At 66.4% G+C, this 23452-nt stretch overlaps 2 protein-coding genes across 4 annotated transcripts in view; one reads left to right on the top strand and one right to left on the bottom strand.

Moving 5' to 3' along the window:
- The first annotated feature begins 851 nt into the window (after nt 1-851).
- CCDC24 (coiled-coil domain containing 24) lies at nt 852-16955 on the top strand. Of its 3 annotated transcripts, none has more exons than XM_074961902.1 (9): nt 852-906; nt 2150-2301; nt 3664-3848; nt 5521-5640; nt 6473-6559; nt 9238-9292; nt 11948-12008; nt 15540-15657; nt 16263-16954. In XM_074961902.1, exons 2-9 carry the CDS (start codon nt 2164-2166, stop codon nt 16666-16668), a joined length of 1170 nt encoding a protein of 389 aa, XP_074818003.1. In that variant the 5' UTR covers nt 852-906; nt 2150-2163; the 3' UTR covers nt 16669-16954. The 3 variants fall into 3 exon arrangements, with proteins under 3 accessions (XP_074818003.1, XP_074818001.1, XP_074818002.1); XM_074961900.1 differs by having other exon boundaries at nt 856-901; XM_074961901.1 differs by having other exon boundaries at nt 866-943; nt 16263-16955.
- Nucleotides 16956-19035: 2080 nt separating this feature from the next.
- The window catches only part of SLC6A9 (solute carrier family 6 member 9), a 51137-nt gene continuing 46720 nt past the window's right edge, over nt 19036-23452 (bottom strand). The window contains 2 exon segments of the mRNA XM_074961899.1: nt 19036-20359; nt 20738-20908. Coding sequence (XP_074818000.1) covers nt 20162-20359; nt 20738-20908 — 369 coding nt within the window. The 3' untranslated portion in view covers nt 19036-20161.

Here is a 23452-nt window from a genome sequence, read left to right as displayed (position 1 = left end):
CGGCGCCCCCAAGCCAGCCCCCCAGCTCCGGCCGCTGCCCCGCTCCCTGTGCCCCCTCGCAGCCCCCCTGCCCCGCCCCCTGTGCCCCCAAGCCAGCCCCCAGCTCCGCCCCCCGCGCCCCCAAGCCAGCCCCCCCAGCTCCGGCCGCTGCCCCGCCCCCTGTGCCCCCGCGCAGCCCCCCCTGTCCCGCCCCCCGCGCCCCTAAGCCAGCCCCCCAGCTCCGCCCCCTGTGCCCCCGCGCAGCCCCCTGCCCCGCCCCCTGTGCCCCCGCGCCAGCCCCAGCTCCGCCCCCTGCCCCGCCCCCTGTGCCCCCGCGCAGCCCCCCTGCCCCGCCCCCTGTGCCCCCCGCGCCAGCCCCAGCTCCGCCCCCGGCGCCCCCAAGCCAGCCCCCCCAGCTCCGGCCGCTGCCCCGCCCCCTGTGCCCCCGCGCAGCCCCCCCTGCCCCGCCCCCCGCGCCCCCAAGCCAGCCCCCCCTGCCCCGCCCCCCGCGCCCCCAAGCCAGCCCCCCCAGCTCCGCCCCCTGCCCCGCCCCCCGCGCCAGCCCCAGCTCCGCCCCCTGTGCCCTCGCGCCAGCCCCAGCTCCGCCCCCTGCCCCGCCCCCTGTGCCCCGCGCGCCAGCCCCCCCAGCTCCGCCCCCTGTGCCCCCCGCGCAGCCTCCCTGCCCCGCCCCCTGTGTCCCCCGCGCCAGCCTCCAGCTCCGCCCCCTGTGCCCCGCTGCGAGTCCCGCCGCCTCGGGGGGGGGCACCGGCACCTTTTGGTCGCTTCCCCTTTAAGGGGCCGAGCGGGCGGGAGGAGGCGGGGCGTCACTATGGAGACGGGGAGTTTATCCTGGTAACGGGGGGGCGGGGCGAGGAGCGTCGGGCTGGAAGGGCGGAGCCACCCCCCGCCTGGGGCTGTGCGGGTTCGGTGGGGCAGGGCCTGGGGAGGCTCCATGGGGCGCAGGGTAGAGGGGGTAGATGGGGCAGGGGTAGATGGGATGTGGGGATAGAGCGATGTGTGGGGCAGTGGGGGGGTAGACAAGGGTGTGGGGTGGCAGAAAGGGAGTGGGGCTGTGGGGGGCAGATGGGATGGGCAGTGGGGCCACAGACGGGGTGTGGGGGCAGACGAGGTGTGGGGCTGTGCGGAGCAGATGGGGTGGAGCAGTGGGGCAGCAGATGGGGGTGGGGCAGTGAGGCAGCAGACAGGGTGTGGGGCGGCAGACGGGCGGTGGGGCGGCAGACAGGGGGTGGGGCTGTGGGGGGCAGACGGGGTGGGGCAGTGGGGCAGCAGATGGGGGTGGGGCAGTGAGGCAGCAGACGGGGTGTGGGGGCAGAGGGGGGTGGGGCAGTGGGGCAGCAGACGGGATGTGGGGGCAGAGGGGGGTGGGGCTGTGGGGGACAGACGGAGTGGGGCAGTGGGGCAGCAGATGGGGTGGGGCAGTGGGGCAGCAGACGGGGTGTGGGGGCAGAGGGGGGTGGGGCAGTGGGGCAGCAGACGGGGTGTGGGGGCAGAGGGGGGTGGGGCAGTGGGGCAGCAGACGGGATGTGGGGGCAGAGGGGGGTGGGGCGGTGGGGCGGCAGACAGGGGGTAGGGCTGTGGGGGGCAGATGGGGTGGGGCAGCAGATGGGGGTGGGGCAGTGAGGCAGCAGACGGGATGTGGGGGCAGAGGGGGGTGGGGCAGTGGGGCAGCAGACAGGGTGTGGGGGCAGAGGGGGGTGGGGCAATGGGGCAGCAGACAGGGTGTGGGGCGGCAGACGGGCGGTGGGGCGGCAGACGGGGTGGGGCTGTGGGGGGCAGACGGGGGTGGGGCAGTGAGGCAGCAGATGGGGTGTGGGGGCAGTGGGGCAGCAGACAGGGTGTGGGGTGGCAGACAGGGGGTGGGGCTGTGGGGGGCAGACGGGGTGGGGCAGTGGGGCAGCAGATGGGGGTGGGGCAGTGAGGCAGCAGACAGGGTGTGGGGGGCAGAGGGGGGTGGGGCAGCGGGGCAGCAGACAGGGTGTGGGGGGCAGAGGTGGGTGGGGCAGCGGGGCAGCAGACAGGGTGTGGGGCGGCAGACGGGGTGGGGGCTGCGGGAGATGTCGGGGGATAGGGGCAGGGTGTGGGGCTCAGCCTAAGATTAGGGGCCTGCCTGCGCTGAGCCAGCCTGACCACCCCTCTCTCCGCCCCGCAGCGGGCGCTGCCCCCATGTTCCCTGCCCCCTTGCAGCCGCTGCCCTCGCTCTGGAGGCTGGTGGAGGAGCAGGTGGTGCCCAGCGAGAAGCCCGAGGTGAAGAGCATCCTGGGGGTGGACGTGGTGGAGCGCAGCTTGGAGCTGCACGCGGAGGTGAGCCCCCCGGCCAGCCCTGGGTCCGGCCCCAAGCCCAGGGAGCTGCCCCCGTCCCGCAGGAGCAGTTCATTTCCCTTGGGGTGTAGCCGCCTGCACCCAGCCCAGTGCCCCTTCTGGCTGGGTGCAGGCAGCTCCCCTGCTTGGGGGGGAGGGTTCCCAGTGGGGCGAGGGGGCCTTGTGGGGCGAGGCAGGATCCTGGCGTTGAACGAGCCGGGGTGGGATATCAGGGACGCGGCCTGAGGGCAACGCTGCCAGGTGGGGTGGGAGTAGGTCGTGCCCATCGGAGAGCCAGGCCCCTGCTCTCCTGCAGCCTCCCTTCACGAGAGCTGCTCACGGCCTCAGCAGATGTGGGTCCCCCTCCCCGATCCCCTGCAGTGGGGCCCTGTCCCATGCCAAGGGCTGGGCTCAGCTGTTCCCCGGCGAGCTGTGGGGGGTTGGGTGGGGGGTGGCGGATGGGACAGACAGTCCTTTCCTCAGTGGGAGAAGCATCATTATTTGGCACTGTGGATGCTGCCACCCTGGCCACGGGCCCCTCCTGCGTCGAGAGTCCAACCCCAAACAGAAACGCCCGCACCCAGGGAACGTGGGGTGTTGGGTGGGGGGGTTGTAGCCACTGGGCAGCCTTAACTCTGTGTTCCCCACCCAGCCCCCTCCAGGATGCTGCCAGCACGCCCAGCCCCGGCCATACACCCAAGGGCCCCTGCCCTCGGGCGCTTGCCGCCCCAGGCTGGGCCCCTGGGTGGAGGGCTTCCATGTAATCCCCGCCCCCCACAGGGGGTGTGTGTCGTCTTCACCCTCCTTCAGGCCCGTCTCTGTTGTCAGCTGCTGGGCCGGCCCTGCGATGCCCTCGGGGCAATGCCAGAGCTGCAGCCCGGCTCCTTTCACATGCTTCCCTGCAGGCCCCTAAACAGCCCTTCCCGACCAGCCCGTTGTCCCCTGCCCCTCACCCTGCCCCCCGTGACCTGCACTCATTTCTCCATGGCAGTGGCCTCAGAACTGGGGGCAGGGCAAGGGGCAGCAGCTTCAGGCCTTTTCGGGAGCCCAAAAGCTGCTGGCTGCGGGCCTGTGTCCTCTGCCCCGGCTGTGGGGTCAAGGTGCCCTGGGCCGGATGGTGCTGCGGGCTCCTGCCTGGGGACGGCATGGCGGGGGTGCCTGCCTGTGTGTGTGGGATGCACGTGGGAGGGGTGTCCTCATCCCTGCTGCAGGAAGGGGCCTGTGGGGGCCTCCCTGCCCCTCTCCCTCCATGCAGAGTCCCACTTGAGCCGTGGGTGGGGCCAGACCCGGTGCGGTGCCATGGGGCTGAGGTGGGGCTCGGGGCTGCGTTCCCAGGTAACGCCTCTCCTGCCCCTTGCTGTCTAGGTGGAGACCCTGGTGGAGCTGTGGCGGGAGGAGCGCTCAGCCTGCGCCGGGCTGGATCAGTGCCCCCCGCAGGGGGCCGGGGGCTGGGCTCTCCTGACAGCCCCCACCCACCTCAAGGAGCTGGTGAGACGGGAGCTCCGGATGCTGCTGCTCAGTCTCCAGCAGAAGGCGTCCCAGGAGGGCAGGTACCCGGGCTGGGCGGTGTCCTGGGCACTGAGCCCCCCATGGCCCTGTCATGGACCCCCAGGACCGTGCCCCTCCCCCTGCTTGGGAGCTGTGTCTGGGAGGAACCTTCAGTGCACCAGACCCCCATGGGGCCCCTCTCTGCCTCCAGGGCCGGCACCACCGCCTCCGAGACAGCTCTGGGCACCCTCCTGCTCCGTCCAGCGCGTGCACCGAGACACCCCTGGGGGAGCCTGGTGCCCGGCGCAGGGACACACGCACCCCCTGCCTGCAGCGAGGCTCCCGCAGCGAGGCCGAGCCAGGTGGGTTTGTTGGTCAGCCGGACACAGCATGGGCCTCCCTGCTCAGCCCGAGCCCATGGCTTGGCCTGTGTCGGTCTGACCCCGAGGAGCCCCCGACTCCTTCCTGCAGCCTCCCCCACCAGTCCTTTGTTCTGGGCTCAGCTTCCCTGCGGAGAGGTGGGCAATCCAGCTCCCTTGGGCCCCTCCACCAGTCCTTTTCCATGGCCCATCCTGGCTCAAACAGCTGCGCCATCCTTATCTCCGTCTCCCAGCCTGCCTGTCCCCCTCCCCGCCCTGGTAACACTGACAATAGAGGGGAAACTGAGGCACACAGACGCTTCATGAAAATACAACAGAAAATTCCCCCTTTGTCAGACTCCTCCGGGGGGGAGATGTCTCTGCTCGGTACCCAGCAATGGAGCCCCGTCTCCTCACTCCAGCCTCCCCAGGGCCCCCAGCCCTTCCTGATCGCTGCCCCGCTGCAGGAGCGCTGTGTGTGGGGAGCTATCCCACCCCGAGACCTGCATGCCCCAGTCGGCATGGGGGGCCCTTTGGGGTGGGGGTTACCCTGGCGCTGCCCCCGCTGTGCTGCAGGGCTCGGTGCTCTGCATGGTGCTGCTGGAAGGGCCCTGCTGGGGGTGGGGAGCCGAGGACCCACACGCAGCCAGCCCCAGCTGGAATTCCTGGCTGCCTGGCAGTGCCGGGGGGTGCAGGGGCACTGGGCCTGGCTGCGCTCGCGGCTGGCTGAGCCCTTCTCCCTGCCCGGGGGCTGCGATTGCAGAACCGCTGACTCAGCAGCCGCCTGGCTTAGCCCCTTCTCTGGGCCAGCTTAGCCTCCAGGAGCACTTCAAAGGGCTCTGGGAGCCGGCATTGGCCAGCTGCAGCACCCGGGGCGGAGCAGTCCCCCGGCAGCGCTGGAGACGCTGCTTGGGCCAGGCACGAGGGGCCACGTGCGGGGCACCTGCAGCTGGAGGGGGCCGGGGCAGAGCGGGGAGGTGCCCTGGGATGTGCTGGGCACTGAGGACTCCACCAGGCAGCAGGGCGCCGGGTCCTGTCCATTGCCGCTGACACCCTGTGCCTGCGCTCGCTTTGTCCTCTCCCCCGGCTCTGCCAGTGCCCCTCGATCCCGACAGCCCCGGGCTGGCATCGTGCCCGTCTGTGTTGGCATGAGCAGCGCTGGGTGCTCTGTGCTGGGCCATGTCTGGCCCATTCCAGCCCTTCATGCCCACCTGGGCCTACTTCTTGGGGTGCCTACAGCCCCCCAGCCCATGAGCTGCCCAGCCTGGCCCAGCCATGGCTACTGAGCCCCTCCAGCTGGTGACCCTCCCCAGCCCAGCCCCCCAGGGCCCAACCCAGGCCAGGGGGCTCATATCAGGTCTCCTCCTCACCACAGGGACGCAGCTGGGGCCATCGCCAAGTACAGCCCCCATGTGGTTAGCTTCGCCCTGGGGCCACACACTGGAGGGGAGTGCGCAGCACAGGACAGGTCCCTGTCTGGGGGCACCAGCACGAGGTGGGTCTGTGCCCGGGCACGGCGAGTGCTGCTCCTGCCCCTCAGCTGGACAGATGGTCTACCTAGCTGGCCCCCATCCCGTGGTGTCTGGGCCCCAGTCACCCTCCGCCCTGGGAGCAGGGCTGGGCTCATCTCCACTGGACAGATGGGAACGGGGCCACCCATGAACTGACCCCCCCACTGGGCAGCCCTCCCTCCTGTGGGTCAGCAGCAGGGCGCTCCTGGGGCATGGGGGTGGTGGCCGGAGGGCGGGTGGTGCAGTCAGTGTGGGGCCAGCCCTGTGTATGCCAGATCCTGGCTACTGCATTGGAGCGCTCCTGGAGCTGGGCACCATGAGGGTGCCACCCGCCCGAGTGCTCCGCCCCAGTCGTCCCCACTGTCTTGTAACTCTGGAACCTAATGATGACAGGATACTGCCAACTGGCTCTTTCCGAACCCCCAGCTCCTGGTGCTCTGGTTACAGTGGGAACGTGTACACATCTCGGACCCCAAACTGCCCCTGTCACTTCCCCAAGGACTCAAAGTCCTGCTATCCCCTTCCCACCCTCCCGCCCCTCCCTGCCAGCGACTCTGCCACCCAGCCCTGCACCAGGGCTGAACCACTCGCTCACCAGCGGCCTCTCTGTGGGGTTCCTGGGGGCTGGCTGTGGGGCCCAGCCCAGGGCCCAGGTCTGTGAGCGTGTGGAATGCCCCCGCCCCAGTCAGGGGGGGACGAGCCAGAGCTGCCAGCCCTTCCCCCACCAAAGGTGCTGCTCCCTACACCCCTAATGGTTCTGGGAAAGGGGCCCCCCGCCATGGTCCCCTGGCAAACCCTGTCTGTCCTCTGCCCCAGCCCAGACCCCGGCCTTGTCCACCACCTGGAGCCCCTCAAGGACAAGCTGAGCGTCTCCCGCATCCACCAGGCACAGACCCATCTCCGGTAGGTGAGCCAGGGGCTGGCAGAGACCGTCCGCCCCACCCCAACCCAGAGCCGCCTTCGGGGAGCCGGGGAGAGGCCCAGCGGCTGGGCCTGGGAGCAGAGGGGGACTGGAGCGAGCGCCTGAGCGGGGCACGGGGAATGGAGGGGTGGACTGGAGCAAGGGGCCATGCCAGGGCTCAGAGCGATGCCCCCGGTGCTGCAGCTCTGCCCTTCCAGCCCAGCGCTGCTGTGGGCTCACTCTGGGCTTTGCTCCCAGAAAGCCTCCCAGCCTTGCCCCCATCGCTGCGCCCTGCCCTGCAGCAGGCTCCTGGCAAGAGCCAAGTGCTAACGCCTCCCTTTGGGTGCTCGCCCCAGCTGAAGGTTGGGACTGAGGGGCACTGCAGAGCTGTGGGGGGGAGCCCAGGGCTGGGATAACAGGGGCTGCGGGTCGGGAGTGAGGGGCACTGGCAGAGCTGGGGTGAGTCTGGCTCCCCGCTGGGTAATGGGTTGTTTCCCTGGCGGCGTTGGCATGTCAATATCTCGACCCTGCCCGGGGAGCAGCCCCTTGTGTGGGAGGTGCCAGAAGTGGGACTGTGGCAGGGGAATATCAGTGCCTGAGGGGGGTGTAACGAGGCTGGTTCTGACGGGACCCAACGGAGAGGCGTCAATTCAGGACAAATTGCTTAGAGCAGGGCAGTTACAGCCCCAGGCTGGGGTTCCTATGCCCACCAAGGCAAACCAAACCAGCCAGACAGAGGACTTCAGTTTTACCCCACTGGCTAACCACAAGTCGCACAAGCAATTCCCTTAGACACCCCAGTTTCCTGGTATCCCCACCAGTGCCACTCGTTATGGGGACAGATGGTTATGAAAACCAATACCCCAGTAAAAGAAAAAAAGTTCCCTCGATCCCAAAGGACCATGCCCCAGACCCAGGTCAATATACAAATCAGATCTTACCCACAAATCACACTGTTGCCGATCCCTTAGAATCTAAAGGTTTATTCATCAGAGGAAAAAGAGAGAGACGAGAGCTAGAATGGGTTCAATGGAATCAATGACATACAGTGATGGCCAAGTTCTTGGTTCAGGCTTGTAGCAGCGATGGAATAAACGGCAGGTTCAAATCAAGTCTCTGGAGAACATCCCCAGCTGGGAGGGGTCCTTCAGTCCTTGGTTTGGAGCTTCCATTTGTAGCCAAGTCCCTCCAGAGGTCGGAAGCAGGATCGAAGACTAGATGGAGGAGCTGCAACAGGTTTTTATAGTCTCTTGCCATGTGGTCTCTTTCTTTGTCCCAAGGACAAGCTGCCCATCCCATGGCCTGGAAACACCTCAGAGTTCTGTCCCTAGGCAGGTCCCTGCACACCTGGCTGAGTCCCCAGGCGTGTCTGCCTTCTCTCACTGGGTCAGTTGTGTCGCTGAGGGTCCTTAATGGGCCATCCAGCAGGCTAGGCAGAGCTGACACCAGCTTGTCTGGGGTGTCCCCCAGAAGCAGAGCACAAGTTTAAAATACAGACAGCACAGAGCCAATACTTACAACTTTAAATACAAAAAAGATACACACATATAGACAGCATAATCCTAACCAGCCAACCATAACCTCGTCTTAGACACCTTATTAGACCCCCTGTATACAAGATTTGGTGCCACTACAGGACCTTGGTTGCAACAATGATCTATACGGTCCCAGATTATGTCAATAACGTCACAGGGGGGCCATGCCCCAGCGTCCCCCGGCCTCCTTCACTGGCTGTCTCCCGTGTGCAGAGTCTGGCAGCCGGGACTGGGGCCCGCGGCTTGGAGAGAACAAAGGGCGGATTGTGGGGAATGAGGAACCAACGGGGCCAGAGGGGAAGCAGGTGGTCCTGTGGTCTGTCTGGGCTGCCCTGCCCCCTCGCTTCCTGGCCCCTGTGTGCTGCCAGCTGGGGGGCAGCCAGGCCTCCTGGAGGGGAGGGGCACTTGGGGGCCAGTGGCCGTTCCACCCCTGCAGGGCCCAGGGACAGCCTCCTTCCTGGTGACGTGCGCAGGGGGTGTCTCTCTGCTCCCCGGCAGCCTGGGGTGGGGCAGTGCCCCCTGCTGATCCTGCCATCCCAGGGTCCTCGGTGGGATGGGCTGTGCACAGAGAGGGGAGAGGAACCCTCACCACCCCGCTGCACTGCTCCTGGCCTGGGCCCAGGGCTGGGGGGGTCCAGCGTGGGCTGGGGTGTCAGGCTCCATCCCTGGCTCTGCCACTGGCTCCCTGGGGTGCATTCCTTCCCCGCTCTGTGCCTGTCCCGAGGGTCAGGGATCGTGATGGCTCCCAGCCCCGGGACGGGGAGGCCTCTCCCATGTGGGCACCAGGGGTTACCTGTACCCAGCCTCCAGGCGAACCCCTTCTGCCCAGCCCCTCCTCCAGACATGGGTTCCCATCCCAGGAGGTTGGTCCTCTGTCCGCTCTTGTGACCCTTCCCAGCCACCCTGCCCAGCCACACAGCTCCAGGGCTGGGGGGTCTCTGGGAGGTGGGTTAACCCTGGCATCTGGTGAGACAAGGTCCCACTGCCATGTGCTGTGAGGGGGCACATGCCCAAGTGCCAGGGGTTGTGCCCAGGGGCCCCAGGGCATGGCAGGGAAATGTTTAAAGCAGACGCTGACCCTTGTCCCGGCCCCCCTCATTCCCATGCATCTGGTGCCCACCTAACCCACCTGTCTCTTCTGCCAGGGCCCTGCTGGAGGAGGAGTGCCGTGCCCTGGAGAGACACATCTGCCACCTCCGGGTAGGACCCCTGGGATGGCGGGATCAGCAGGGGGCACTGGCCCCTGTCACGGAGTCCTCGGGCGATGCTCTGGAACTGCTCCCCACGAAGCCAGTCAGGACTCTGGGGAAGTCTCCTCTCGGGGAGCAGCCTGTCTGCAGGACACACAGCTCACACAGCTTCCACCTTCCTGGGTCTGACCTCGGAGCATTCAGCCTCCTCTGCCCCTCTGTGCGCTTCCCCCAGCGAGTCCGCCCAGGCGGGGTCCTGGGGAAGCCAGAGGGTCCTGCCCCCCAACTCCGCAGTCAGACGGGACTCTCAGCCAGCCAGTAAAACAGAAGGTTTATTAGGCGACAGGAACATGGTCTAACACAGAGCTTGTCAGTGCAGAGAACAGGACCCCTCAGCCGGGTCCATTTTGGGGGGCAGTGAGCCAGACAACCACGTCTGCACTTCATTCCATGTCCCCAGCCAGCCCCAAACTGACTCCCCCTCCAGCCCCTCCTCCCCTGGGCTTTGTCCCTTTCCTGTGCCAGGAGGTCACCTGATTCCTTTGCTCTCCAACCCTTTAGCTCTCACCTTGCAGGGGGAAAGGGCCCAGGCCATCAGTTGCCAGGAAACAGGGTGTCAGCCATTCTCTGTGTCCAGACCCCTGCATACCCCTGCCCTCTAGGGCTCTGCAAGGATCATACACCCTTACCCCACCACCTAGATACTTAAGAACTGCATAGGGAAACTGAGGCACTCCCACACTATTCAGAGGAAACATTAAGAACAGTCCCACTTCGTCACACCCACCCCCTAGATACTTAAGAACTGCCTAGGGGAAACTGAGGCACCCCCACAATATTCAGAGGAAACATTAAGAACAGTCCTGCTTCGTCACAGCCCCGCCCTGGGCTGTCTGGGAGCAGAGAGACACCCCCTGAGCCACCCTGCGTGTCACAGAGTGCCCGGGCGATGCTCTGGAACTGCTCCCCATGAAGCCAGTCAGGACTCTGGGGCAGTCGCCTTCCGGTGAGCAGACTGTCCGCAGGGCAAACAGCTCACACGGCTTCCACCTTCCTGGGTCTGACCTCGGAGCATTCAGCCTCCTCTGCCCCTCCGTGCGCTTCCCACAGCGAGTCCGCCCAGGCAGGCTCCTGGGGAAGCCAGAGGGTCCTGCACCCCAACTGCGCAGTCAGACGTGACTCTCAGCCAGCTAGTAAAACAGAAGGTTTATTAGACGACAGGAACATGGTCTAACACAGAGCTTGTAGGTGCAGAGAACAGGACCCCTCAGCTGGGTCCATTTTGGGGGGCAGTGAGCCAGACAACCACGTCTGCACTTCACTCCATGTCCCAGCCAGCCCCAAACTGAAACTCCCTCCAGCCCCTCCTCCTCTGGGCTTTGTTCCTTTCCCGGGCCAGGAGGTCACCTGATTCCTTTGTTCTCCAACCCTTTAGCTCTCACCTTGCAGGGGGGAAGGGCCCAGGCCCTCAGTTGCCAGGAAACAGGGTGTCGGCCATTCTCTGTGTCCAGACCCCTGCACACACCTGCCCTCTAGGGCTCTGCAGTGATCATACACCCTTACCCCACCACCTAGATACTTAAGAACTGCCTAGGGGAAACTGAGGCACCCCCACAATATTCGGAGGAAACATTAAGAACAGTCCCACTTCGTCACACTGCGCACCTCACCAGGCGGGAGGCTGCCCCTGGTCACGCCAAGCCATGGCCCCCACCGGGGCAGCCTGCTGGGCCGTGCAGGGATGGACTTGCCCTGCCCCACAGCAGCCACCCTCACCCTGGTTCCCAGGGCGCGTGTGCAGGGGAAGGGCTGCTGGCAGGAGTACTGGGAGTTGGGGCTGGGAGCCAAGACTCCTGGGTTTGATCCCTGACTCTGGGAGAGGAGTGGGGTCTAGTGGGTTAGAGCGGGGGAGGGCTGGGAGCCAGGACTCCTGGGTTCTGTCCCCAGCTCTGAGAGGGGAGTGGGGTCTAGTGGATTAGAGCCGGGGAGGGCTGGGAGCCAGGACTCCTGGGTTCTATCCCCAGCTCTGGGAGGGGAGCGGGGTCTAGTGGGATAGAGCGGGGAAGGGCTGGGAGCCAGGACTCCTGGGTTCTATCCTCAGCTCTGGGAGGGCAGTGGGGTCTAGTGGGTTAGAGCCGGGGAGGGCTGGGAGCCAGGACTCCTGGGTTCCATCCCCAGCTCTGGGAGGGGAGCGGGGTCTAGTGGGGTAGAGCAGGAGCCTGGGAGCCAGGATTCCTGGGTTCTATCCCCAGCTCTGGGAGGGGAGCGGGGTCTAGTGGGGTAGAGCAGGGGGCTGGGAGCCAGGACTTCTGGGTTCTGTGGCACTGTGCTGGGGAGGGGTTTGTGGCTGCGTGAAGTGGTAGCGCCCTCTGCTGGGGGCCGGCGGCTTGGCCACGGTATGGTTGTGCTGTGGGTTTCCCAGTCCAGCGTGTGCTGGTGAAATATTTCACCGGGCCTCTTCTGGGCAGTGCCATGGCGATGGGCCAGGACCAGCCCCCCGTGGGACTGCTCCGGCCCCTGGAGGCGATCAGTGCAGGGGTGGCTGTTGCAGACACTCCTGGTGGGGGGGCTCGCCCTGCTCTGAGAGACCCTACGATAACATGCCCCTCCCACACCCTGGGGGCAGTGGGCAGGCAGTGCTCTGACTCTCCCCCCCTCTCCCCAGTGCTGCCTGGAGCAGGAACACCGAGCCGCTACGGCGCCAGCGCAGGAGCCAACGATGGCTGGTAAGAGACCTGCCCGACCTCTCCCCGGGGAGCACAAAGCCAGTGTCCCGGCCCAGCCTCCTTGCCCCGGTCGGGGTGGAGCGCCACGTGTCACGGAGTGTGGGGGAGTCCAGGCCCTGCACCCCTCTTCCTGGGATTCACTGAGACTCTCAGCCAGCCAGTAAAACAGAAGGTTTATTGGACAACAGGAACACAGTCCAAAACAGAGCTTGTGGGGACACCCAGGACCCCTCAGTGAAGTCCTTCTGGGGGAGCAGGGAGCTTAGACCCCAGCCCTGGGGTTCCCTGTCTTCCTCCACCCAGCCCCAAACTGAAACTAAACCCACCGAGCAGGTTCCCTGCTGCAGCCTCCGTCCACATTCCTGGGCAGAGGTGTTACCTCCCCCTCCCCCTCCTGGCTCAGGTGACAGGCTCTCAGGTCTCCCGTCCCCAGGGCACATTCCCAGGTCAACACTCCCCCCTCCCTGCTGCGTCACATCGTCACACCGTCCCTCACTGAGGTCGGCCAGGTCCCTGAGCTTCTGCAAGGAGGGATCTTTCCTCAACTCGGCCTGGAACTCAGTGGCTGGGGAAGGGATGGGGCCCGGTTCCCCCTCCGTGGCCAGGTCTGAGGCCGCAGCCTCTCTGAGCTGTGCCCCTCGGCGCTCCCTCCCCACCCGAGTAGGGTCTCGCGCCTCCAGTGTGGTACCCTCCCCAGGGTCAGGTCGCAGTGCCCCTCGCCGGCTCTGGCTACGGGTCACAACCAGGGCGGTCTGGGGGTCGCTTGGCCAGTCCTCTAGGTCTCCCCCCATCAAAACTTCAGTGGGCAAATGGTGGTGTACCCCCACATCCTTGGGGCCCTCCTTGGTCCCCCATTTCAGGTGTACCATTGCCACGGGCACCTTAAATGGGGTCCCGCCCACCCCCGTCAGGGTCAGGTAGGTGTTGGGCACCACCCGATCTGGGGCCACCACCTCGGGCCGGGCCAGCGTCACCTCCGCGCCCGTATCCCAGTATCCATTGACCTTCCTCCCATCCACCTCCAGGGGAACAAGGCACTCTCTCCGGAGGGACAGCCCCGCACCCACCCTGTAAACCGAGCACCCTGAGTCCAGAGCCTCCAGCCCTCTGGCGGGGCTGGCTGGGGGTACTCTTCCCTCCTGAGCAGGTGGCAAACTGGTAGCCCCCCTTTCCTGGGTCGCCTGCCCCTCGTCCAGCTGAGTCCCTACCCAGTTAACCCTGGGTAGGTTGGGTCTGCTCAGTTTGTCCCGGAGCCCGGGGCACTGGGCCCGTACGTGGCCTCTCTGGCCACAGTGATAGCAGCTCAGGTCACGTTGGTCCCCTCGAACGGGTCGGAGGGGCCCGACGCCAGGCATTCCCCTTTGGAGGGGGTTCTCCCTATTTCCCCGCTGGGAGGCCCCATGGTGACTCTCTCTCTGCATCGGGGGGGGCCTGTTCTTTTGGGACTCCTCCCGGCTACCCCCTGACCGACTGTTCACCAACTCGTCGGCCAGCTGCCCTGCATGCTGGGGGTTCGCGAGCTTTTTGTCCACCAGCCACAGCCTCAGGTCGGAAGGGCACTGTTCATACAGGTGCTCCAGTACAAACAGGTCAAGCAGGTCCTCTTTAGTTTGGGCCCCCGCTGTCCACTTGCGGGCATATCCCTGCATCCTGTTGACCAGTTGTAGGTAGGTGACCTCAGGCGTTTTACGCTGACTCCGGAACCTTCTCCGGTACATCTCGGGGGTCAGCCCAAACTCACGGAGCAGGGCCTGTTTGAACAGTTCGTAGTCCCCTGCCTCTGCCCCTGTCATTCGGCTGTACCCCTCCACGGCTTTGGGGTCCAGTAAGGGGGTGAGGAACTGGAGCCTGTCTGCAGGGTCAACCCTGTGCATCTCGCAGGCATTCTCAAAGGCCGTCAGGAAGCTATCCATGTCCTCCCCCTCCTTCCGCTGGGCCAGGAAGCACTTATCAAAGCTCCTTGCAGTCTTGGGTCCCCCCTCACTCACCGCAGCCGGGGCCCCACTGCTCCTCAGCCTGGCCAGCTCCAGTTCATGCTGTCTTTGTTTCTCCTTCTCCTGCTGCTCATGTTGACGTTCCCTCTCCTTCTCCTGACGCTCCCTCTCCTGCTCATGTTGACGTTGTTTCTCCTTCTCCTCCTGCTCATGTTGACGTTGTTTCTCCTCATGTTGACGTTGTTTTTCATGATCCTCCAGCTCCCTCATTTTCCTCTCCCTCTCCCATTCCAGCCACATCCGCTCCAGGGATGGGGAGCTCCGCTGGGAGGATCCCCTCTTGGCTCCTGGGGTCAGGGGGCCCTCGGTATTCGCTGGGCTTCCCACAACCCCTCCCCCAGGCATAGGTAGGAAGGGTCTCGGGGTGTCCTGGGCAGCAGTCTGACCCCTCCCAGCCTGGTCAGGCCCCAGGGCCCACGCTGCGTCCGCCGGGCGGCTTCCCTCAGGGACAGGGATCGGGTCATCCAAGCGATCCCTCTCCTCCAGCTGGGCAATCAGCTGTTCCTTGGTGGACCTCCCGACGCGCAGCCCCCTCTGCCTGCACAGCTCCACCAGGTCGCTCTTAAGGCGTTTAGCGTACATCTCCCGGCTGGCCACTCGCAGGCCGGGCAGCTGTCCACGGTTTCCAGGAAAAGCCCCTAGTGTGCCAGTCCTTCTTGAGGTCACCACCTCTTTGCCAGGGTCGAGCTGCAGACTCCTCCGCCCCTGGGACCGCTTGCTGCAATCCCCCAGGGGACCCTGTTACTGCAAAAGTCCTTCTCTCTGGTCACACACTCCCAGGGGTTAACCGCCCACTGAAACCGTCTCTCTCTGAATCTTCAGCACGCCTTGTCCCCGTCAATCCCCCTTCGTTTTACTGTTCCCCAGTCACTTACTGCAGGAAGCGCCGTTCACGGGGTGCAGTAGATCCCACCGCTGCCACCAGTTGTCACGGAGTGTGGGGGAGTCCAGGCCCTGCACCCCTCTTCCTGGGATTCACTGAGACTCTCAGCCAGCCAGTAAAACAGAAGGTTTATTGGACAACAGGAACACAGTCCAAAACAGAGCTTGTGGGTACACCCAGGACCCCTCAGTGAAGTCCTTCTGGGGGAGCAGGGAGCTTAGACCCCAGCCCTGGGGTTCCCTGTGTTCCTCCACCCAGCCCCAAACTGAAACTAAACCCACCGAGCAGGTTCCCTGCTGCAGCCTCCATCCACATTCCTGGGCAGAGGTGTCACCTCCCCCTCCCCCTCCTGGCTCAGGTGACAGGCTCTCAGGTCTCCCGTCCCCAGGGCACATTCCCAGGTCAACACTCCCCCCTCCCTGCTGCGTCACATCGTCACACCACGTCCCCATCACGGAGATGCAGCTGGCTCTGGGGAGGGTTGCAGGGTGTTTCACAGCCACACAGGGACAATACCCAGTCGTTGCAGGGCAGCCAGGAGCTGCGAGCTCACTCAGCACCACCGCAGGCCCCACTCTGCACCCCCCTGGGCAGTGCTTGGGGCAGGCCAGCGAGGGACGCTCTGCCTCTCATCAGCACTTCCCTTCCGTGCAGAGCTGCAGGAGCAGAGACGAGCCATGGAGCAGGACCTGCAGCTGGGCCAGCTGGACCCCAGGCCTGGCCTCTCCCAGGAGGTCCAGTGCCCTGAACCTGTGGCCCCCCGACAGCCCAGGTAACCCCCTTTGAAGAAATTGCCCAGGGGAACCCTGCGTACCAGCAAATACAAGCACCTCAGGCTTGGGACTGAGGGGCACCGGCAGGGCTGTGTGTGGGGAGGAGAGGGGCCCCAGGGATGGGATGGGGTGGACTGGGGGTCAGATCGAGGGGCACTGGCAGGGCTACAGGGACCCCAGTGGGCAGCAGGTCGTAGTGAGGGGCACTGGCAGGGCTTCAGGGGGCAGGCTGGGACTCTGGGGGGCAGCGGGTTGGAGTAAGGGGCACTGGCAGGGCTGCAAGCTGGGACCCCGGGGGGGGCTGGCTGGGGCCCTGGGGGGCAGCGTATCGTAGTGAGGGGCACTGGCAGGGCTGCAGGGGGCAGGCTGGGACCCCCGGGGGTGGCAGGTCACATAGGCCGTGCTGGTTGCAGGGGGCCCCATTGTGGGATTATTGCAGGGCCTCAGGCTATCACTGCAGGCTGGGGCGGTGGGTTCGGGGTCGGTCCTGGCTGAACCCTGCCCCCTGGACGTGAGCCTGTCTCCGGATGTGGGGCGGGGCGGGGCGGGCGGTGCTCTGTCCCGGCGGGGCTCTGCTGACGGCACTGTCTCCCTGGCTCTGCAGGTGTCCCGTGGGCCTGGGGAGCCCGGCACCAGCCAGCGTGTCCCCCCGCCTGGCACCAGCCGCTCCGTCCCCGTCGGGCCGCCGAGAACCAGCCCCGCCAGCCCCAAGCACTGTGCTGGGCCGAGTGCCCCTCGACGGGTGCAGCTGCTCTCTGGGCGGCCTGGCTGGGGGGCTCCACGGAGGGGCTGCGACCCCCGGCTGGGCCTCTGGGCACCAGGACCTGGCCGCGCCATCACCCCCAGGAGCTGGGGTTCCCCCTGCAAGCCCAGCCTGCAGCCGCCTGGCCCCCCTGCCAGCAGGGCCCAGCCTGACCTTCCTCCCCTCGCCACCTGCAGAGCAGCGCCCGCCCCTGCGCCCCCTCTCCGGCCGCCACCTGAGGCTGCTGGGGTGCCAGGGGCCGAGCTAGTGCTGTGAGCCTCTCCCCGCCTGCCCTGGGGCACGGGGTGGGGAGCCTGGGGCAGCCTGGCATGGGCAGGAGGTCCTGCCCCATCTCCCCCCCAGCTCCAGCGCCGCTTCCTGCCCCGCTGGGTCCCTCTGTCCCTGGCTCGCCCTTGCTCTGCCCTGGAGGCACCCAACCCACAGGGGCATTGTCGTCCCACCCCACCCCGGTATCAGCCCCCTCCGCGTCTTGGGGGGCAGCTCCTGAGCTGAGCCCTGGGCCTGGCCTGCGACGCCCCCTCCTGGCTGCCCCCTGCCATGGTGCGTGGGGAGCCATGCAGCGTGCACTGGCCTAGGGGTTGGGTGGGGGAGGGGCGCAGGTACCATGTGCCCAGGGGATGGGGGGCAGAGGGGGAAGGGAAGCTGCCTGGGGCCTGGGCACTTCTCAGTGCTCCTGCCTCTGGGGGGGATGGGCCCTTGGAGCCAGAGGCAGGTGCTGGGGTCTGGCACCGTGCCCTCTCTGCGGGGCCCCCTGCCCTCACCCACCCTGGGCAGGACCCACACAGCTGCCCCGTGGGGCTAGGAGCTCTGCCCAGCTGTGGAGGGGAGCTGGGACCTGCTGTGGGCATGCTGGGTGCCTCTGCCCAGCGCCAGCAGGTAGCAAGGCCAGGCGTGGGGGGCAGGGCCTGGGCCCCTCCGTGCAGCCTGGCGGCTGGGAACGGGACCCGTCGATCTCCTGGCTGCACCGGGCCACAGCATCTGGGCCAGGCCTGGGCGGGCAGTGCCGTGGGGACGGGGTACCAGGGTTGCTCATGTGTGCCTCCCCCCCCCCGCCAAAGAAAGGCAGCCGGCACGCGGACGCAGGAATATAAATTTCATTAAAATCTATCAGACTTTAAAACTCTACACGGGGCGTCACTGGCGCGGGCGGCGCGACCCAGGCCCCAGCACCGTATTGCTAACGATTAGACGGGAAGAGGAGCGTGGGCATCACTGGCACACGGGGCAGGGCACAGGATCCATGCAGGAAGTAGTGCAGCTCCGCGTCGGCTGGGGGGGCAGGACGGGTGGGGGGTGGGGAGAGGTGCCCACAGGGTGCCGCAGGCCCCCACCCAGCGTTGGCACCTTCCCCAGCCACTGCCTGGGTGGCAGAAGTGGGGCCGGCTCCGCTGCCCGTGGTCCCTGTCCCCGGGGCGTGGGTAAGTCCCACCAAACTCACTTCACTGGTGGCCTGAGCAACCCCAGGGCACCGCCCGCCCCCTGCCCCGACCGTGAGGCTCGGCTTTGTTCGGTGCCCGGGTATGGTGGTGGCGAGGCCGTGCCTGGCCCAGGGGGGCACTGGGCTCCCGGCTAGAGGGGGAGCACCCAAAGGAGTGTGCCTGCCCCCCTGCTTGGGCCAGGCCCAAAGCTGGGGGTGGGGGAAGGCCCAGCTGCTCCCCGGCCCCTGACACACACGGAGCCATGGCTGGACACCCCCACGCACCGCGCGGGCTGGGGGCCGGTCCCCCTCATGCCCGGCTGGAGAGCGGGTACAGGGACCCAGGGCCTGTCTGAGCCAGCCCAGCCCAATGCCGTGGGCACCCTCCTGTGGGGGGGCTGTGGGCAGTGATCTGGGGAGCACCCCCCGTTGCAGTGAGGGGCTGTATGCAGCCCCTCCCCCGTTAACACTCATCTGACACAGAGGAAAATGCCTATTGGGGGAAGCCCCCCCTCGTAGTGCTTCTGGCCCCAGGGGCCTCGTGTGCATCTCCTTAGCAGCAGGCTGGGGCGATGCCTCTCCCCCTGGCTGGCTGCCCCTCACCACCATGGGGGCTGTGGGGCCCAGGGTGAATCCAGCTGGGTCAAGCAAACCCCTTCGCAGTAGGGTTTGGAACCAGCCCCCTGGCCCATAAAGTGCTTGCCCTCCCCAGGGCAGAGCCATGAGGGTGCAGGGCCACCCTGCAGCCCCATGCTCAGCAGCACCAGCAGGGAGAGACAAGGCCATGGGTCCTGCTCGCTCGGTGAAGGGGGAGCCCCCAGGGCAGGGCTGAGCCCACGGAGAGGACCCCCCCCACCCCGCCATGCCAGCCACAGCCTAACCCTTGCAGCCTGCTGCGGCTGGCTGATGGCGCAGGCACCGGGCTGGACCCAGCCCAACTGCAGCCCTTCATGGGACACAGCACGGGGGGGACCTGGCCGGGGCTGGCCCTGCACCCCCAGGCAATGTGCATGAGAGCGCTGTGCGGGGGGGGGGGGGGGTATGGGCGTGTGCATGCATATGCCTGGGCTGTGCATGTGTGTCGGCACGTGTGCTGTGCGTGTCTGGGCCGTGCATGTCTGCACGTGCCGTGCGTGTGTGTGAGAGAGAGAGTCCTGCGTGTCGGCCCGTGTGCTGTGCTTGTCTGGGCCGTGCATGTCTGCACGTGCCGTGCGTGTGTGTGAGAGAGAGAGTCCTGCGTGTCGGCCTGTGTGCTGTGCGTGTCTGGGCCGGGCATGTCTGCACGTGCCGTGCGTGTGTGTGCTGGGCTTTTGTGTGTGCTGCGAGTGTGCTCTATGCCGTGCGTGTCTGCACGTGGGCCGTGCATGGGCCGGGGGGGCAGTGCATGTGGGCACGCATGCTGGCAAAGGGCTCCTCCCCCCGCCCTGCATCTCCATGGCCATCCCTCTCCAAGTGCCCCTCCCTTGGCGCCAGCTGGGGGAGCTCCCGGGGAGATGGTGGGGAGATGGTGCCACACTATGGCTTGGGCCATGCCTGGGGCACAGGTAGGAGTCCTGCCAGGTGGGTTGAATCCTGCCTGCCCCAGACACAACCCTGGCCTTGGCACTGCCCCCCGCCCCCCGCCAGTCTCAGCCAGACACCATCTCCCTCCACGGTAACAGCAGCCCCCACCCCGCTTCGGCCGGCCAGGAGGGGAGGGCCTGGAAGACAGAGCAAAGGGCTGAGCTAGCCTGACCCAGCTGCTGCCTGCCTGCCACCCCCCCACCTCCACCCCACTGACTCTCTGCTCCCCTCCCCTTCACTCCCCCTACGCAGCGGGGTGCGGCTCCTCCTGGCCCTGGCAGCCGCTCTCCTGGGCCCCCTCCTCCCAGAGCCCCATCTGCGCGGCCTGCGTGGTCCGTGGCCCCTCTGCCACTTTGGGCCACGTGGCAGCTGGGAGCCCCCATCTCACAGGGCATGGCCCCCAGCCCAGACGCCTGGGCCCCGGCTTCCCCGTCCCCCAGTCACACACTGGGCAGGGGCTGAGCCGCCCCTGGGCTCAGGCTTGCTCCCCCCTGGTCCGCACACCCGCCACGGCTCCTTCGGCCCTTGCCAAGCGGGGCTGGGCAGCCGCTCCCCTGCGGCCGGCGGTGCGCTGGGCCCGGCTGCGGGGCCCTTACTGTAAACACGAGGGGTGACACACACCGTGGGGAGGGGCGGGGGATGGGGACGCACACACGGGGGGCCCCTGGCGGTGCCCGGTGCAGCCTGGGCTCCCCCAGCAGGGGGCACTGCAGTGCGTCACCGAGCAGGGCGGGTCGGGGGCGCAGGGGCTGGCGCCGGGTCACAGTCTGGAGTCCTGGCTGTGGGCTGAGCCGTTACTGCCCTGCACCGGGAGGGCGACGTCCTCGCTCCGTGGCTTCTCGGGGTTCAGCGGCTGCACATCCAGGCAGACCGCGGAGGTGGGGGCGTAGCGCCCGGCCCGGTGCTCAGCCAGCGCTGGGCCCCAGTCCTGGCTGGGCTTGGTGGCGTTTTTCAAACGCTAGAGAGAGGGAGAAGGGGCGTTAGCTTGGCCACGTGGGCACCGGCCCTGTGCCCGTAGGGCCCCAGCCCAGAGCCTCGATCACCCGCCTCCACCTCAGACCCCTCCGTGACCCCCAAGTGGGGCAGCAGCCAGACATTCAGCCAGACCCGAGGGGCTGGCAGGGACCCCCAGCCACCTCCAGGGCAGGAATCTCCAAGCCAACCCACTAGACCCCACTGCTTCCTAGAGAGAACCCAGGAGTCCTGGCTCCCAGCCCCAACTCCCAGTGCTGGGCCTGTCAGCCTCCTGCCCGGGGGAGCAGATGCCTGGGGGGAGGGCAGGGTTTGCTGGCCAGGGCACCGGCGCCCGCCCCACGGGCCTGGATCTCCCCCGCACCTGGAGCAGCGTGTCACCGTCAGCACGGCAGAGCTTGTAGACGGCGTAGAGCGGGATGCAGAGCACGGAGGACAGCGCCATGAGGAACCCGATGCTGACGGCCCAGGTGGGGTAGACGTAGGTGTTGTAGGCAATGGGCCGGTACTGGATCACCGTGAACACCAGGATGAACTGGGGGGCACAGAAGGGGGAGTGTGGGCTCAGCCAGGAACCCCAGGCCTGCCCGTGGCCCCTGCACTGGGGTGAAGGGCAGAGCAGGTCCCTGTGTCCCACGGGCCCCACACCGACCAGCCCCACATCCCTGCCAGCCCATCACCCCTGCCCCATCACTGCCATCCCCACCAGCCTCCCATCACCACCCCCACGCGGCCTGACATCTACCATCCCCCCCAACCTGTCACCTCTGCCCCCATCTCTGCCACCCCACCAGACCCGCAGCCTGCCAGCCCCCCGTGACACAGGTACACCCAGACATGCCCAGGCAGGTCTGTCTGACCAGCCTCTCGGTACCTGGCCAGCGGGGCGGGGGCTCAGTGCCAGCCCAGCATCACGGCTGTGGCCAGATGTCTGTGTGGGAAACGCGTGACAGTCAGAGGCGTGGAACTGGAAAGGCCCTGATGGGGCACCTGGTCCGCCCCCTGCGCTGAGGCGGGACCAAGGACTAGCCGGACCGTCCCTCACAGGCATGTGTCTAACCTGTCTCCCCCGGGACCTGCCCCGGTGCCGAGCCGCCCGGCAAGGCAAGTGGTTTCTCCTGGCAAAGAGTCACTCCGGGTACCCTGCACCCACCCATCACGGTGTCGCGGTGATCGAGCAGCGGCTTTGCACCCAGCCCAGCCCGGGTTTCCAGCCTGGCGCGGAGCAAGCGACCCCACGAGAGGCTCTGATGAGGGGCCCTCCGGGCTGAGCTGGCGCGAGTGAGATGCCACGGCTGGGACAGCAGGAGAGCTGAGCGAAGGGCACATGCTGGCACCCGTGACAGAGGCAAAGCTGTGCACGGTGGGGGTCCACGGTTCCTGTTAGCTGCATGGCCGCGGCCTCTTTAGCGCCCTGCAGGCGCTCAGGGAACCTGCCCGGGGACCTGCCGGGGCCGGGGGAGGGACGCTTATCCTGCAGCCCCAGCCCCAGAGCTGGTGGGGCGGGGAGAGACACCCTCCCCCCACCCAAGTGCTGCTGTGGGGAGAGAGAACTGGGGGGAGTCATCTCTCCCTAACATAGCCCCAGAGCACCCTCCTGCACCCCAAACCCCTCATTCCCGGCCCCACTCTAGAGCCCATACCCCCAGCTGGAGCCCTCACCCCCCCACACCCCAACCCTCTGCCCCAGACCTGAGCCCCCTCCCACACTCGGCCCCACCCTGCCCCATGAATTTTGTTCTGTGCACCAATATGGAGGTGATGGGTCACACAGGGTCATGTCACACATCACCTCCATATTGGTGCACTTAATAAAATTAATTCCACACACGGCTGGGAAAATGAGAGGGACACTGGTGGGGGTCCCGTGAAAAGGGGATCCTGGCTCGCTGCACTGGCCAAGCACTGAAAGACCCTCTGAGCTGGGCTGGAATATGCTAATGAGGCCACGTCTACGTGACGAGTGTGCCAGGGCCCAGCGCCACTTGCTCTGGCGACAGCAGGGTCCCCAGTGCTGTGAAGCCCCCCGAGAAGGAGGAGCTGGGCTGGCAGAATTCCCCGCCGGCCTCGCTGCATCGAGGGGGGTGAAGCCAACCAAACTGTTGCACAGGGTGCAAACTCCTCCCCTGTGGGGCGAGGTTGCCAGGCCGGGGTCGGTGCCAGGGGAGCCCAGGATCCGGAGCGGCTCTGCGCTGTGGGTCGTCCCTAGCCCGGCATTTCCAATCCTTTCCCTTGCGTCTGGTCTTTCTCCATTTCTCCTGCTCGGGTACCTGCTCGGCCGTTTGGCCTCGCTGGGACACAGTGCTGCGGCCACGTGGGCAGCGGATGGGTGCACCGGCTGGTGTCCAGAAGACACGGCACTGGGTGGTTGAGGGGCGAGTGGGGCCCCCAGAGCCTGGAGCGGAGCACCTGTGCTGCCAGCAGAGTGGGGCAGGTGTCCCCAGCCCTACCCCCCAGACCCTCCCAGCCACTGCCATGCCCCCCCCCCCCATAGCAGCCCCATCCCGAGCCATAAACTCCCTCCCAACCTGCCACCCCTCAAGCCGAGTGCCCAGGGATCGCCAGGTGGGTCCAGCTCTGACAGTGGCCAGGGCTGGGTGCAGCCAAGGGAGGGTGTGACGTTAGGAGTGTAATATAATATCTCGTTGAAAGGTGACACAGGTCCAGAAAGAGTTAATTACCTCCCAGCCTGACCTGACCCAGGGCCCAACTTTAAACACTTGTTAGGAAGAGATGGAAGTGAACAGGGCCCTGAAATGCAAGTCTGCATTGTTAGAGAGAAGGGGAGGTGTTTGCTCAGGTCTTGTGAGGTCAGCAAACAAGTCTTGTCTATGGCTATGGCTTTGATTCAAAGATCAAAAAGGGAATATTAACATTTAGGAAGACACTTGAGTGACATAGTATTGTTGTCTCTATGTCTCTTTGAAGGTTGGGGTAACCTGTATCTGAACTGTTCAATGGATAAATTGCCCTGTGCTAATTGCCACGATGTTTGGGAGAAGGAAAGTTAAGTCTCTTGTTTTCTCAGGCCAAAAGACTGCTGGAAATGTATAAAAACCTTGGGACACGATCCTTCTTC

This window comes from Natator depressus, chromosome 8 (genome assembly GCF_965152275.1).
Source record: "Natator depressus isolate rNatDep1 chromosome 8, rNatDep2.hap1, whole genome shotgun sequence".
Lineage (NCBI taxonomy): Eukaryota > Metazoa > Chordata > Testudines > Cheloniidae > Natator > Natator depressus.
Note: the sequence above shows the minus strand (reverse complement) of the source record. Positions and strands in the feature narration are given on the sequence as shown.